Below are 14720 nucleotides of genomic sequence, written 5' to 3' on the forward strand. Positions count from 1 at the left end.
AACATATTATTAAAGATCAAAATACTTATTTATTAATATTTATCCATAAAATATTGATAACTAATGATTTTAATATTATTATATGAACATGTTTCTACAACTTATCAAATTTGAGTTTTACGATGTCATTATATAAAAAAAAATATATATATTTTTTTACTATGAAATCGGATCGTAGGATCGTAAGATCGTATTATGATTCTACCTCTATAAATTTTCAAATGATTAGGATCGTAAGATTCTACAACCATGATAGAATCGTAAGATCCAGGATCGGTCAACCATTTTTAGATCGTAAAATCGTAGAATCGTAGGATCGAATCGGGATTCTGACAACAATGACATCAATTTTAAATCTTAAATATTACTCCCTCCATTTTTTTATATATGACGTTTTGCATTTACGATCTAAGTCTTTGACTTTAATATTTACAAAAATATATTTGTTCAAAAAATATAAAAATGGTACCATTAAACTCCTTACGAAAAACTCTTTCATATGAGTATACATATTATAATATTTAGTCTTATATTTTAAGAGATATTGAAGAGAGAAGGGAATGTCTCGAAATGTGAGAAAGTCATATATAAAAAAACAGAGGGAGTACATTATAAAGTAAGTAAAAGATCTATGAATACCGCGCATGTATGCGCGAGATCCATACTAGTAAAATAATAACGCGCCAATTACTTAACTAGTCGATTATCAACAAATCAAAATAATGGAGCATATGATGAAACACGAAAATGAGATAGAGTATCCGCTCCGGGATGAAGAGTGCTTAATGAAATGAGATCTTAACATCTTTACTCTCTAATCTCTATTCCCATTTTCCTATTTCCTCTCACAACTTCCCTTCTTCCACACTCCTCCCACCACCACCACCACCACCACCACCGCCATGGAAGAACAAGAACCGAAACCGCCACAAAAAACCGCCACAACAAAAACCATCTTAGGAATATTATGGTTCTCCCTAATCACAACCTCTATTAAACTCCTCTTAATCCCATCTTACCATAGCACGGATTTCGAAGTTCATCGCAATTGGCTTGCAACAACACATTCTCTCCCTCTTTCTCTTTGGTATTCCGACACCACTTCTCCTTGGACACTCGATTACCCTCCTTTCTTTGCTTATTTTGAATTCATTCTCTCTTTTTTCGCGCGTTTTTTTGATCCCACCATTGTTGATCTTCATAAAGGTCTCAACTTTGAGGCTTATTCCGTCATTTTATTCCAGCGTTGTACCGTCATTGTATCGGATTTTGTGCTATATTACGCTGCGTATCGGATTAGTCGAAAAACGGGGTCTTTGCAAAAGTGTTTGTTGTGGATTTTGGTGATTTGGTCACCTGGGTTGTTGATTGTGGATCATATGCATTTTCAGTATAATGGGTTTTTGTTAGGTTTGTTGATGCTATCGATTTCGGCGTTGATTGAAGGAAGGGATTTGGTTGGTGGGTTTTTGTTTGCGGTTTTGCTTTGTTTTAAGCACTTGTTTGCTGTTGCTGCGCCTGTTTATTTTGTGTATTTGTTGAGGCATTATTGTAGAGGAGGCTTGATTAAGGGTTTTGGACGGCTTTTGGTGATGGGTACTGCGGTTTTGGCGGTTTTTGTGGCGGCTTTTGGGCCGTTTGTGTATTATGATCAGGTAATTTTGAGCTGCATTGTTTCAAAGATTATTCCTTTTTGTGTATATTCAATTGTTCTATGTTATTGAATGTGAAAATGTGACAATGTGGGTATTTATTTTTCTTTGCTATGGAGTTCTATATTTGTCGAGTTGTTGATTGTGTGATTAGTTTGAAGGTGAGTGTTCTTTTGGAGGGCTAGAAACTTTGAGAAATTGTAGGTTGAATGAGTATAAAAGGAAGAGTGTGTTTGCTCGTAGGCTATGTTGCTCCGACTCTTCAATTTATCTCACATACCCGTGTCAGACACTAGGATGACACTTCTACAATTCATTTCAAGCTGTTTTTTCAAAAATTAGTCGTCTTACACTTTCATAAGTATCCGCGTCGGATACTTCTAATCAAATCTGAGTGACATAGTTCATAGGAGACACAAGGGTTAGATACTTGAAGTTATTTTGCTTCCTGAAAGAATGTGACTCTCCAAATAAGTAGCAGGAATTGCTTAGTGTTACTACTCGAGTGTGTCTAATTGGTTACTTTTGTGTTGTATCGATAAATCTGTCTTCGTGGTGTGTTTTTGTTAGTTGTTAAATGTGATATTGTGTGCCCAATGCTTTTTTAAGAGCCTTTATAATTAATGTTGAATTGTTACTTCTCTTGGCTTTTGGAGAGGTGGCCGTTTTTCACTTTAGGGGGCTTGAAAATTTGAGAAGTTGTTGGAGAAATGCTTATGAATGGTTAGGCTGAAATGGTAGGTAGACTATGTTACTCGTACTCGGTTTAGAAGTACCCATCCATCATGGGTGCGTGTCTAACTGTCGCACTCTGCTAGTTTTCTGAAAAATCTGCATATTTTGGCTGTAAACGAGGTGTCCAAGTGTCATGCCCATGTTGGAGTGTTGCGTGTCAGACACGGGTACACGTGGGAATAAGAAGAGTCAGAGCAACATTGCCTAAGATAAATAGTTTCGATAAAGAACTACTCCCTTCGTCCTAAACATTTATTTACCTTTAATTAAGATACCTCTCACAAAGAATAAAAAAGTAAACAAATGAATGAGACCGGGAGTATTTTTTATACCTGGAAGCTGATAGAATGTGACTGATCAGGATGTGCTTAATAGTTATGCCGTTATGGGTTTTTATGTGCTGCATAACTGAGCTATCATCATGGCAATGGTATCTTTCACATTAATTACTGGTCAGTGACTCTGCATACAGTTTAATCAAGATCAGGATGCAGCTAGTATTATGGAGTAAATGATGTCTACGTATTAAAACAAAAAAATAAATTGCATTATATTCTATCTGTTGTATTTGGTGGTGGGTGATAAGTCCTACTCTGTGGATCCAAGGGGAAGTGATGGAAATGTATTTTTCTTCAATTTATAAACCCAAGGCTATATATTTTGGTTTCTTCTTTGTAGTTATCACCTCCTCGGTGACTTCCAGTGGATCCGTTCACCATTTCTGTTGTAATGTCTGGATTAAAGTGTTGAACCTAAAGCAGTGTCTTATTTTTGCCTGCATGCCTGCATATTCACTACATTGGTTAGTTGTAATTATTTCCACTTTAATTGATGACAGATCTGTCTACGACTGCCTATGTGAATCATGACATCAGTGATTGTAGCTTTGATTTAAACAAAAAATTGTTTCACTTTCTTCTCTCCGTGTTTAGTGCTGGAATCTGCCATTTCAATTTTTGGATTAGATGAATTTTGGCTGTGTTATCAAGTTCCAGAAACCTGAACAATTTAAATCTATTTGCAAGTAGTAGTGAGAGGCAAATAAGGCGTGTTGGTGAAATTTAGTGCATGCTTTTCAGAAATTGCTATCTGATAAGTTCTTGAAGCCGGCCTTTTAGTGGCAGCGTTCCCATGTTTAATTGCTGGCTGGAATATAGAAAATTGTTTCTGTGTAGATATATAGTCGCACATATTGTTAGTTCTTATTGCAGAGATGCTGATCAAGCTTCTTTGGTTACATGTTTTTTTTTTTTTTTTTTTTTATCGTGCCTCTCTAACATCATTCTTGAAGTGATATAATTTTCAGTTATTACTTTGCAGATGCTTCAAGTCATCCAACGAATGTTTCCTTTTGGCAGGGGTCTATGCCATGCATACTGGGCTCCTAACTTCTGGGTTTTTTACATCTTGGCCGACAAATTACTTGCTTTTCTTCTCCGAAGGGTAGGTTTCAACGTTGAAAGACCAGCTGCCTCATTCACCGGTGGGCTAGTTGGAGACTCTTCACCATTTGCTGTATTGCCACAGGTGCTTATATAATTTGGCTTTCTCAAGTTTATGTTATGCATACTTTTATTTGAGTCCCATGATGTATCATATCTCAATTTATCACACAGTTTCAGTTTTCTGGTATAGGACCATAGGGTAATTGTATGATTGCAATCTCCGTCATAGTGCTTTATTATTATGTGAAAGAATAGCTATGATTTAGGTCTTAGTGCGGGCAAAACAGTTAAGGCTGTTCTAGGAAGGTGGATAGAGATGTTAAGGGACTAAAGAAAGAATGGATTATATCAGCTGGTGTAGTTCATTGCTGAGAATTGATGGATGTACATAGTTTGACTTGGAGTCGTGGGAGACCTGAAACCCAAAATTTGGAATAACAATAGCTTTAGTATATTCATTGAGACACCAGAAACGGATTTTTTTTTGGGCGCCACTACCGTTGAGTACGACTGTTAAGTGTTGACGCTGGGTAAACGATTTCTAGTACCTTGTTTGCCATTCTAGATTTCAGCTGCTCTATTGGTGTTGAGAGTAGAAATAGTATTTATTTCTACGCGAATCTTCTGATAAAAAAAATTATGCTGCGTTTGAGTCCATCTCCAGTATTTTGGTGTTAAATCAATTATAATCAATATTGGGAGTAATGTGTATGTTTTTCTTCTGTTCTATAAACAGATTTCCCCTATGGTAACCTTTGTGATGGTGTTACTTGCCATGTCCCCTTGCCTTATCAAAGCCTGGAGAAATCCACAGCCAAGTAAGATTGCTAGATGGATAGCTTATGCTTACACTTGTGGATTTTTATTTGGATGGCATGTCCATGAAAAGGCATCACTCCACTTCGTAATCCCCCTTGCGATTCTTGCAATAGAAAGCGTCGGTGATGCAAAGCATTATTTTTTGCTGTCTACTGGTATGACTTCTATTTCTATTGTGCACTTCTTATGTTTTTATCTTTATGGAGTAACCTAGCCATAGTTATTCTAGGCGACAAACACCAGAAGGATTGGACTGAATGCAGTCCTGTGTTTCTCATTCCTTTCCGCAGCTTTCATTTGCCGTTCTTTGACAATTGACATCATTGTGTCTCTGTGTTTATTGCTGTTCTTGCTTTGATCCGACCATTTCTTCTTTTTGATGTTTGTGTAACATGTGGAGCCTTGTAGTTGATTCTGTTGATGCTTTGTGACAAGCATGTTTTCCTGTGTTATAATTGATGGTACACTAGTGTTGTAGCAAATCATGTTAACATTCAACTTTTCTTAGCGTATCATGATTTCATTGTAGCTTGCCAAATCATTATTGTGAACCACCTTGAACCGTCAATCTATTTGGCGTTGTACATAGAACTGTAGAAGTAGTACTTAATTTTGATTCTCTACATTTCAGACCAAAAAAATTGAAAACTTCATGGAAAATAACCCTATCCGACACTCTGACACCGTGTCGTGTCTCACACTTGCATCCGAGTCAGAGTAACATAGGATATTCCCCTTTTACTTACTGATGCGATGGAGATATCTGCTGTCAGTTCTATTTGTAATTTACTGAGTTAGTTGGTACAATTCTGGCGTTTAAAAGGCACAAGCCTTATGCTCTACTGCTCTAGAGAGCATTTCATTTTTTAGTTTGTTGGAATTGGTCTAAGGATTGTCAAACACATTAGGTGGGTACTGTGTAGTTTGATGAAAAGATAGATTTTGAGCTACTTACAGTATTTACAAAAAAAGAGAGAAAAGAATGCAATTTCTTTTGCTTACGCAAATCCGTCAACAACTAAACATAAAGAGAGTGGTTGCCACATTTCAGCGCGGAAACCTGATTGAAAAGAGGAAAGCATTTGTTAATCAAAGTAACAAATAAGAGGTTTATACTTTATCCTCAGATGATGAACTCCTATCCCCGGGAATGTCCCCACAACAACGGCCAAGTAGCCAACAAAATTGATAACATAGAGAGCTTGTTGTCTCAAACTAATGTGAATTGTTTTAGCCAAACATGAAACACATCAGAGAAAAGTGACTAAGGGTTGCCCATTTATAATTATCGAAATGTTTTTGCATGCGTAACTGTACTAGTACTCGGGGTTAATTGGTATATGGTAATGGATCAAGTTTTGGACAGTGAACAGATAAATGGATGCAGGATTTGTCATCCTCTTTGAGGAATCCCTGAGTGTGATACCCGATTAATTGGGAGATTTCTAAACTTAGTAACTGAAACTTTGAAAATAATATGTAAAGCTTGCAAGGCAATGTCAGTGCATCCGCAATGGTATTTTTTTACGTCCCCATATACCCTCTCTCATCAAATGTGCAACCCCACCATTGCATACACCTCCCCATTATTGGGGTGCCTCTAGTTTTGGGGGAGGTTCCCAAATACAAACACTTCTAATTTTTGGTGTTTTTGGGAAGGTTCCCAATCTTTGTATGTGGTAATTAATATTGTTGGGGAACCCCATTGTTGCGCAGATTTAGTTATGAAATGGGGAGGGTAGATAGAAAAGTTAGTGGAAAATGAGGTGGACGAATAAGAAAAGGAGAGACAAAATATGGGGAGCCTCGCCATTGCGAATGCTAGTTTGGGTGGTTTGAACAATGAAAGTGAGTTTCCACACTTGACTCTGGCAAACTAGCATTTTGATTGGAGTGCCTGAACTAGGTTGTTTCAGAATGACCAATTATATAAACTTATAAAATGCGAAAACGTTCTAGCGAATTATTTTACTTCATTCAATCTTATTCCGACATTCTGTATTGATAAATCTTTGTCTCCATTGCAAATAGAAATACGAGTAAATTCTCTAGTAACAAATTTTGTTTTGACGACTTGTTTTTTTTTTTTTTTTAATTTTATTGGTTAAAGTAAAACTACATGTTTTCACACTATCCTATACAACAATTTGTAAATATAAATTCTTGGGGATGTCTACTTTCGCTTAATAGGAAATAAATATAATATTTGGGCTCAACCATCAACTTAAGATTTTGGTTTTGGTTGAGATGATCAATCTTTCATGGTATCGGAGCCATGTGACCAAAGGTCATGAGTTCAAATCCTAGCAGCCCTCAATATCTCTCACAAAGTGGAATTTCAGCACATGGCACCGAGGAGCCTATGCACTAACCACTCTTCAAGCCCTGTGGGCATTTAAGTGAGGGGGCGTAATAAGAAATAAATATAGTAGTTGGGCGTCAACCATCACCTTAAGGTTTTGGTTGAGATGGTTCATCTTTCATCGCTAAAGTGTGCTTGTATTGAAACTAGTGTAGATTCCACGCGAAAGCGCGGTTTTTTTTGGATTGTTTTTTTATAGAGAATTTAACAATTCAATTGACTGTAAAAACAAATTTTAATAATGTGTAGTAGACATTTTTAGCCTAAACGAAATTGACAGTTGAACTAATTTTCTTAATAAAAACGTTATTATAAATAAGTTGTGAGGTTAACATATACTCCGTATAACACATGATCCTTTTTTATCCATATAAAATATTTCAGTGAAGTGTATTTATGTATAGTTTATAAGACGGGATAGTGGAACCTCAATTAGTAGCCCATTATTTATTTATAGTTTAGTATTTAGAAAGGAGCCCAATTTATAAGTAAATATTGTTTAGGCAGGAAAAATAAGAGAATCTTTTATTCTCTTAGTAGTAAGTAGTAACTAGTAAGGGGATGTAATGTAATTGATTGATATATCATCTTGTGTTATCAGTTGTTGTTGGATCCAATTTATTATGGACCAATAAATTATTATAGCCCAATTATTATTTAATTTGTCATTCAAAGAGTTGGCCCATTTTCCCGTGTGAGTATCATAGGCGGGAAAACTACTAAAGAGTTTTTATTCTCTTAGTAGTAAAGGGAGATGAAGGATTAACTTGTACTAGTATTTCTTTTCTATTTATTTTTCCGGCAAGACTAATTAGTTTCATGTTTCATCCAGTTTCCTACTACTCCCTTTTCCCACTGCTATTTGAAGCAAGAGAGTATCCAATAAAAGTCACATTACTGCTGCTACACTGCATTCTTTCGTGGTTCGGTTACTCTTCATTATTTTCCGGGGAATCATCCTCAAATTCTACCAGTGGTTCACTGAAGAAAGGTGACAAATTGAGATCCAACAGTGATACCGTCTCTTCTTCCGACAAGGGAAAGTTTGATATTGGATGGATTTGTAAGAGCTACTTATTGGGTCTCGTGGTTGTCGAAATATGGGGTCAGTTTTTACATCCCATCATTCTTGGGGACAAGCTTCCCTTTTTACCTTTGATGTCAATTTCTGTATATTGTGCTTTCGGAATCATGTACTCTTGGATTTGGCAACTTAAATTTATTCTCGCCTCCGCTTGATAGTTGATACCCAATTCAAGGTGAAATCTTAAGTACGGAGTAAAGGATAAAGGAGGTTAGCAGCGAATGCCCGTCATTGCATAAATAATTTTTTTTCCTAGTTGCTTCATGGATATAGGCTATTAAATGTGCGATGAGAGTTTTTGTACTTGATAGGTGTAACCGTGTAAGGTTTTGGGTGTATGGTTTATCGATAAGTTGTCAAATGGCATCCCAAGGAGAATGGTAGAAATTTCGCTGTAGTGTTTATTGTAGCGGTAGCTGTGTAGATGTACGCCCGGGTTTTGTATTGACCTTTTGTTACTCTTGATCTTCCGCTTTTGACAACGTTAATAAAAATGTATCGATTTTTTTCCCCAAAGACTTGGCATATTTTATTTCTATTTTTGGTCAATCCTGAATTCTACTGGTACTGCTCTAGGCTCCGGCACTGGGCATTGTTGAGTTTGTATCCTTCCTGTACTACACTGCCTCGGTTGATGTTACTCAACACGGAGTCAGGGATTATGTTCAATACGTTCTAACCCATTTATATAATTCGTTGATGTGAATCCGCTATAAATTTATTTAGGCTGAGTCGGGTTGGGTTGTATATCTTGCCAGCGGTCATAAACGGGTAGAGATTATTATAGCAAGGGGCTTGTTTCACATACAATGAGCTTTTTAGACGGCAGACATGCCCGGTTTGTTAGCTGTAAAACAAGGGGGAAGTTCCATGTAAACATATTCAGTGAAGTCATCGGGAAGAAAGGTGTTATGAACATCCATCTGGTGTAAAGTCTACTTTTTAATAGCCGCTACAGCAAGAAAAACCTGAACCACCATCACGTTTCCAACCGGTGCAAAAGGTTTTCATAGTCAATGTCTGCGGTTTGAGGGTATCCCAAGACAAGTAGTGCATTCAAGCGTTCAAGACTTCCCGGCCATCAAACTTTTGTTATACGGAGTATTTTGTAAAGCCATTTGTTACCATGCAGTTTCTTACCCCTTTGCGTAGGATGGACAAAAAAGAAACGGAGAGGATTTTTTTTCCTTAAGTAGGCTGAAATGACCATTTTGCATTGGTTTTGTGAAGGAATTAAAGGAACGTAATTCTTGGGGTAGCATTTATTTTGTCGGTTTTAAACAAACGAAAAATGGGGAAATTCTGTGTCGGTCTTTATCAAGAACCTACGTAATAGGTTACTCTTTTGTGTCGATTTTAAGCCAAGGACCGACACAATAGGTGACTCTTTCACGTCAGTTTTTGACAAAGAACTGGCGCCATAGGTTACTCTTCAGCGTCAATTTTTGTTTAGGAACCGACACCAATGTCGGTACTTGTAATTTATTTTTTACAAAAGTTCCGAATTTAGGCGCACTGTTGTATCAGCAACCTTACAGCACCCAGAAGCCAATAATCACGAGTTCACGACTAGTACGAGTTCTGCAATACTAGTTGTTGCCAAAAGATTGACTATCCAAAAACTAAACATAATTAGATTCCAGTAAAATCAACCGCAACCATAAAGTTTTGAGTTCAAAACCGCTTGAGATGTAATCAAGAAACCTTTACAACTCTTCTTCACGAAACTCATCTACATATAGATGATATATAGCTGACCCTTTAGAAGCTGCCAGAGAATTATCAGTCAAGCAAATGATTTTAACATAAAATGACTCAAAGGAAGTTGAGATAATTAGATCATCAGGCTTTCAGCACATTTTCGCGATCCTGTCGCGGCTTGACAAAGTTGATTCCAATTTTTCTTCTGTGCAAGCTTTGCAAGGCTGATATTTATGTTTGAAGATTTCTGTCCAATGTATACATACCGATCATCGGTGAATTGAACAACAGAAACATTATCCAAATGACCAAATGCCTCGAAAGCTTGCTCATATGGCAGGATAAGGGGTCAGGTACAAAAGGTTGTTTCAGGATGACCAAGCCAAAGAATAGTGAATCTCTCACGTAATCGGAAATGCAAACTTCTATGATAAAGGCCAGCAAAAGCGAATATTTACCCGGGATGCATTAAAACCACTACAGCGAAAAAACCTCGAGAGAGAAACAAGGTAAAACTTGCCTTGCTTGTAAATTGCTGTGTAGTAAGGCAAACAGGCCTCCATCTAGGGTTCAAGTTGTTCACCACTTAAGTCTTGCAAATTGGAATGGAGCCACCACTTTCAACTTTCCTAGAGATCCATAGGAAAGGACCCTACAATGACGAAAGTGAGTGTCAATACTCGACAAGCTATAAATACTTAGTAAAGGACATCAATAGTTCTCAGCTTAAGGACAAATAAGATTAACTTACAAATTCCAATCAATTATGAAATCAGCAACGAGGTCAAATATCGCCTTCTTCTCATTCTACCTATCTGGAATCTCGAGTTACAATGCCAATGCTGAAAAGCACAGCTCTCCACCGTGAAAAGACGTGATCTATGTTCTATACTGAAAAAGAATATCCATGCTCACAAAGTGCCATCAATGAATTTAAACTGCAGTAAATTGAGTCGGCTTCAGGGTGCTCCCGATCACCAGTAATAAAACTATGAATCTTATTATTGACCTCAATCCAACTATAACCGGGCTTTTTTTTAACGTTTTGCCCTCTCATCATCAATCTTACATCAGACACCTCTTCATACCGACCACTTGCTCCATAAACATTAGACATCAATACATAACTCCCACAATGGTCAGGGTCAAGTTCCAATAACTTCTTGACAGCCACCTCAGCAAGAGAAGCATTCCCATGGAGCGTACATGCAGCTAAGAAACACCTCCATGCCACATCATTACTCTCAATAGGCATTGTAACTAGCAATTCATAAGCCTCGTCAAGTTGCCCTGCCCGACCAAGCATATCAATCACACAGGCATAATGCTCAATCTTAGGAACCAAACCATATAGAGATTTCATTTGTGACAGGTACTCCCTGCCCTGGCGCAAAAATCCCGAATGACTGCATGCAGACAAGACACCGATAAATGTGATCTCGTCAGGTGTAATCTGGTCTGCACACATAAAATCAAACATGGATAGGGCCTCATTGCCATGACCATCCATGCCATATCCCATGATCATGATGTTCCAAGATGCCACATCTTTGAGGGTCATAGTGTTAAAAACCCGGTATGCATATGCCATACTTCCACATTTGACATACGCATCTAAAAGAGTATTACTTACAAACAAGTCCTCAAAATCATTGGTATTTCTAAAGCTACCCATGCCATTTGCAATCATGTACTTGTGGATCTCCTTAACATGAAACAATGCCATCAAAGGGGGGCAAGCAGGAAGTACTGTAGTAACAGTGACTAAATCAGGTCTAACACCGGCGTCTGACATCTTATGAAAAAGTTCCATTGTCCCATGATAATCACCAGATTGTTGATGGACACCCAGAAGCGTGTTCCAAGAGAATATATCCTTCACTGCCATGGAATTGAAAACTAGAATAGCATCATCAAGAAGTTTGCATTTCCCATACATATCAATCAATGCATTTGAGATTTCAAGAACAGACTCATAACCTTTTTTTATCACAAACCCGTGCATTGTGTATCCATTGTCAATGTCTCCACTCATAGATAAAGCTGATAAAGACCCGGTTATAGTAAAGTTATTTGGCGTTGCCTCGCCTTTATTCATCAATCTAAATATTTCCAAAGCCATTATAAATTCCCCTATGTGAACATAACCATTGATCATAGCGTTGCACAGCACAACATCCCTCGCAGGCAAATCATGGAACACTTTGTAAGCATCATTCATAGCCTTAAATTTCAAATAACAGTTAACCAAAGCACTTGCGATGAATTCATCGAGGTCCAACCCACACTTAAACAACAAAGCATGAATCTTTCTCATCTCGACAACCTCGGAACAACCTTTGATTACACAAGGAAAAGTAAACTTGTCGGGTGAAACACCTTGATACCTCATATCCAAATATAATTTGAAACCTTGATCATACCGATTATTGCCAACAAACCCAGCAATAATTGCATTGTAAGCATAGACATTACGAAAATTTCCCAGTGTTTCAAAAACTGACATGGCATATGACATGTGATTGCATTTCGAGTACATGTTTATAAGGCTTGTAATTGATAAAGGTGAGGTCAAAAGGTTATGCCTCAACATCCATGAATGAAGTTCTTTGCCTTTTGAGATGCTAGATTGACGAGCAAACGATTGTAAAAAGGATATACATCCAGGAATTGTGTTAATATTTTGTTTAACAGCAGCCTGGATTGAGCATGTTGAGGCAAATGACATTTTTAAATGCTGAATGAGAGTTGCAGGAAGAATACCAACTTTTTTACTCGTGGTGAGGGTTATTTTAATCAAAGGTAAACAAATGATCGAGACGAAGGGAGTAGCATACAAAGATGAGGATCTACTTGGCCTTCAGTTCCTAAGCCATCCATCAATGGGTAAATTACGGATTCAGAACATCCCTTTTCAAGGTGTGTGGGTGTGAATGAGTCATTTCACTTATTCTACCTTATAAGTGAATCCATGCTTCAACAAACAAACTGCATCCAAAGAGAGAAATATAATATCAAAAATATGCTTTAGTGTCGGAAAACTGCACCTAAGGGAATTAATCAACAAAGCCAGGGCAGTTGGAGCATAATCGTAAACACTATACTGGGACCAAATTGCAGGTCTAATTCCACAAAACTTCAGAAAAAAATGAATGTGAATGCAAGCCATAAAACAGGATATATCTGATAGAAAGGGTGTTGGTCTGTATGCCTGCGGAATTACACATATGCAGCAAATGAGTTCAAACATCTTAGTATCCATGAATCAAACTAAGTACTGAACAAATGAGGAACAAAACTACGGAGTATATGATTTTGTCTCACAGTCCCATCAACCCGCCTGCAATTAAATGTAACATGATTCAGGAAATGAAGAGACACCCGTTATATCATGGGAAACGATATGAAAAACGTAACCCGTTCTATAACAAGCTAACAATACCCATTAATCAGCGTGACTCGGCACCAACATTGTCATCGACATATCAACGAACACTTAACAGTCACAATTTAATTTCAGATTTTCAGCTCAAATAAGAGTTTAACAACAAATTAATAGACTGTTTGATTCTTTGTTTAAACAGAAGAATTGTGATATAGTAGTATATACCTGTAGGCAAACCGAAGATGAGAAATCTGAACTAGGCGTCGACTAAAAGAGTGTGGCTGTTGGACCAAGTTTCTGATTGTGGGAAACAACTTGGAGATTAGTTGAGGAGGGTTTGTTGTTTGTTCTAGGTTAAGCTTCTAATCATACCATTACCAATTTTAAAGTTTCGGAAAATTTACGTGGTGCCCTTACGTTTGACATTTTGACATTTTTGCATAGTATATATATATACACATTTATTTAATGGGAAAACCGTTAATTCGGTGTTTATGAGTTTAGAAAATTAGGATTTTTTTTTTTCAAATCAATCATCTTTTCGAGAACTACGATTTGAAAAAAAAAAAAAAAAAAAATGTTGAGTTTGGATTTCGTGGCTAGTAGTTATCGTAGGTAAAACATTTTTAAACGAACAAATTTTGAGTAACCATATCTCTTGGTTACGATTTCCAAACTCGATAAATTGTTCTTTTCCAATTTGTACCTCTCAGAAAGATGATCGATTTGAAAAAAACGATCATTTTTAGAACTTGTAAACATTCGTTATGGTCATTTAATTTTTCGGGTTAAAAAAAATGGGTATTCCGAGTAAATTGTCAAAACTCGGAGATAAAACGTGAATTTTCCGTATTTTAAAATCATACTAGTCTTAAACTTGTGTGCACATGAGTTGCTTTTCAAACTAGACTATCTCTCACTTATATTTCAATGTGTATTATTATACTATCCATGTTCGTGCAATGTTCTTTGTCTTGCTTAAGACTAAGTATTTGTCTCAACTCTCAAGTCTTAAAACAAGTCAAATACTAGCACAAGATACAAAAGATAAAATTTTTTAGCATTTTCTAGGCAATTTATCATGTGTTTGATATATATTTGACTCGTCTGTCCGTTTAGATGAAAATTTGTGAAATTGATATATCAATGCTCGTATCTACAGTCTCTCTAAAATTTTGTGTTAAACTAGTTTAGACCCCGTGCATTATATGCACGGTATTTAAAGTTTTAATAATTTTATAAAATTATTTATATAATATTGATATCTTATCATTGTTTACATTTGTGATCATTATATTTTGCTTGGATAAATAAAAGTTAAAACTGAAAATTAGTTAAGAGAATTGAGTCATAAGTTAAAATATATTCTAATAAAAATATTTGTATAGCATAAAATTAATGAGTTTCAATTTATATTTTTTTTTCAATTTTCTTTGTCCCGAAAGTAATAACAACGATCGTTTTATACAGAATATGGGTCAACTCATCATCTAGTAATATGAATAATAAAAGATTTAGAAATTTATACTTTTATATC

At 36.5% G+C, this 14720-nt stretch overlaps 2 protein-coding genes across 3 annotated transcripts; one reads left to right on the top strand and one right to left on the bottom strand.

The window, feature by feature from the left end:
- Positions 1-821: 821 nt before the first annotated feature.
- LOC141605255 (dolichyl pyrophosphate Glc1Man9GlcNAc2 alpha-1,3-glucosyltransferase) lies at positions 822-8615 on the top strand. The gene is made up of 4 exons (XM_074423951.1): positions 822-1655; positions 3708-3914; positions 4569-4806; positions 7846-8615. Exons 1-4 carry the CDS (start codon positions 903-905, stop codon positions 8250-8252), a joined length of 1605 nt encoding a protein of 534 aa, XP_074280052.1. The 5' UTR covers positions 822-902; the 3' UTR covers positions 8253-8615.
- Positions 8616-9736: 1121 nt separating this feature from the next.
- LOC141605256 (pentatricopeptide repeat-containing protein At3g14730) lies at positions 9737-13585 on the bottom strand. Of its 2 annotated transcripts, XM_074423953.1 has the most exons (4): positions 13409-13562; positions 10550-12786; positions 10319-10450; positions 9737-10045 (listed from the first exon to the last, which is right to left on the bottom strand). In XM_074423953.1, exon 2 carries the CDS (start codon positions 12524-12526, stop codon positions 10685-10687), a length of 1842 nt encoding a protein of 613 aa, XP_074280054.1. In that variant the 5' UTR covers positions 12527-12786; positions 13409-13562; the 3' UTR covers positions 9737-10045; positions 10319-10450; positions 10550-10684. The 2 variants fall into 2 exon arrangements, with proteins under 2 accessions (XP_074280054.1, XP_074280053.1); XM_074423952.1 differs by having other exon boundaries at positions 9737-10450; positions 13409-13585.
- Between the last annotated feature and the right edge of the window lie 1135 nt (positions 13586-14720).

Source organism: Silene latifolia, chromosome 10 (genome assembly GCF_048544455.1).
Source record: "Silene latifolia isolate original U9 population chromosome 10, ASM4854445v1, whole genome shotgun sequence".
Taxonomy (NCBI): Eukaryota; Viridiplantae; Streptophyta; class Magnoliopsida; order Caryophyllales; family Caryophyllaceae; genus Silene; species Silene latifolia.

What these genes read in the sequence shown, in the direction of transcription:
- LOC141605255 (XM_074423951.1), top strand. Translation starts at nt 903, where the DNA reads ATGGAAGAACAAGAACCGAAACCGCCACAAAAAACCGCCACAACAAAA. An exon ending in CATTTGCTGTATTGCCACAG is followed by an intron (nt 3,915 to 4,568) that starts GTGCTTATATAA and finishes TTCTATAAACAG; the next exon opens with ATTTCCCCTATGGTAACCTT. An exon ending in TTATTTTTTGCTGTCTACTG is followed by an intron (nt 4,807 to 7,845) that starts GTATGACTTCTA and finishes TGTTTCATCCAG; the next exon opens with TTTCCTACTACTCCCTTTTC.
- LOC141605256 (XM_074423952.1), bottom strand. Translation starts at nt 12,526, where the DNA reads ATGTCATTTGCCTCAACATGCTCAATCCAGGCTGCTGTTAAACAAAAT.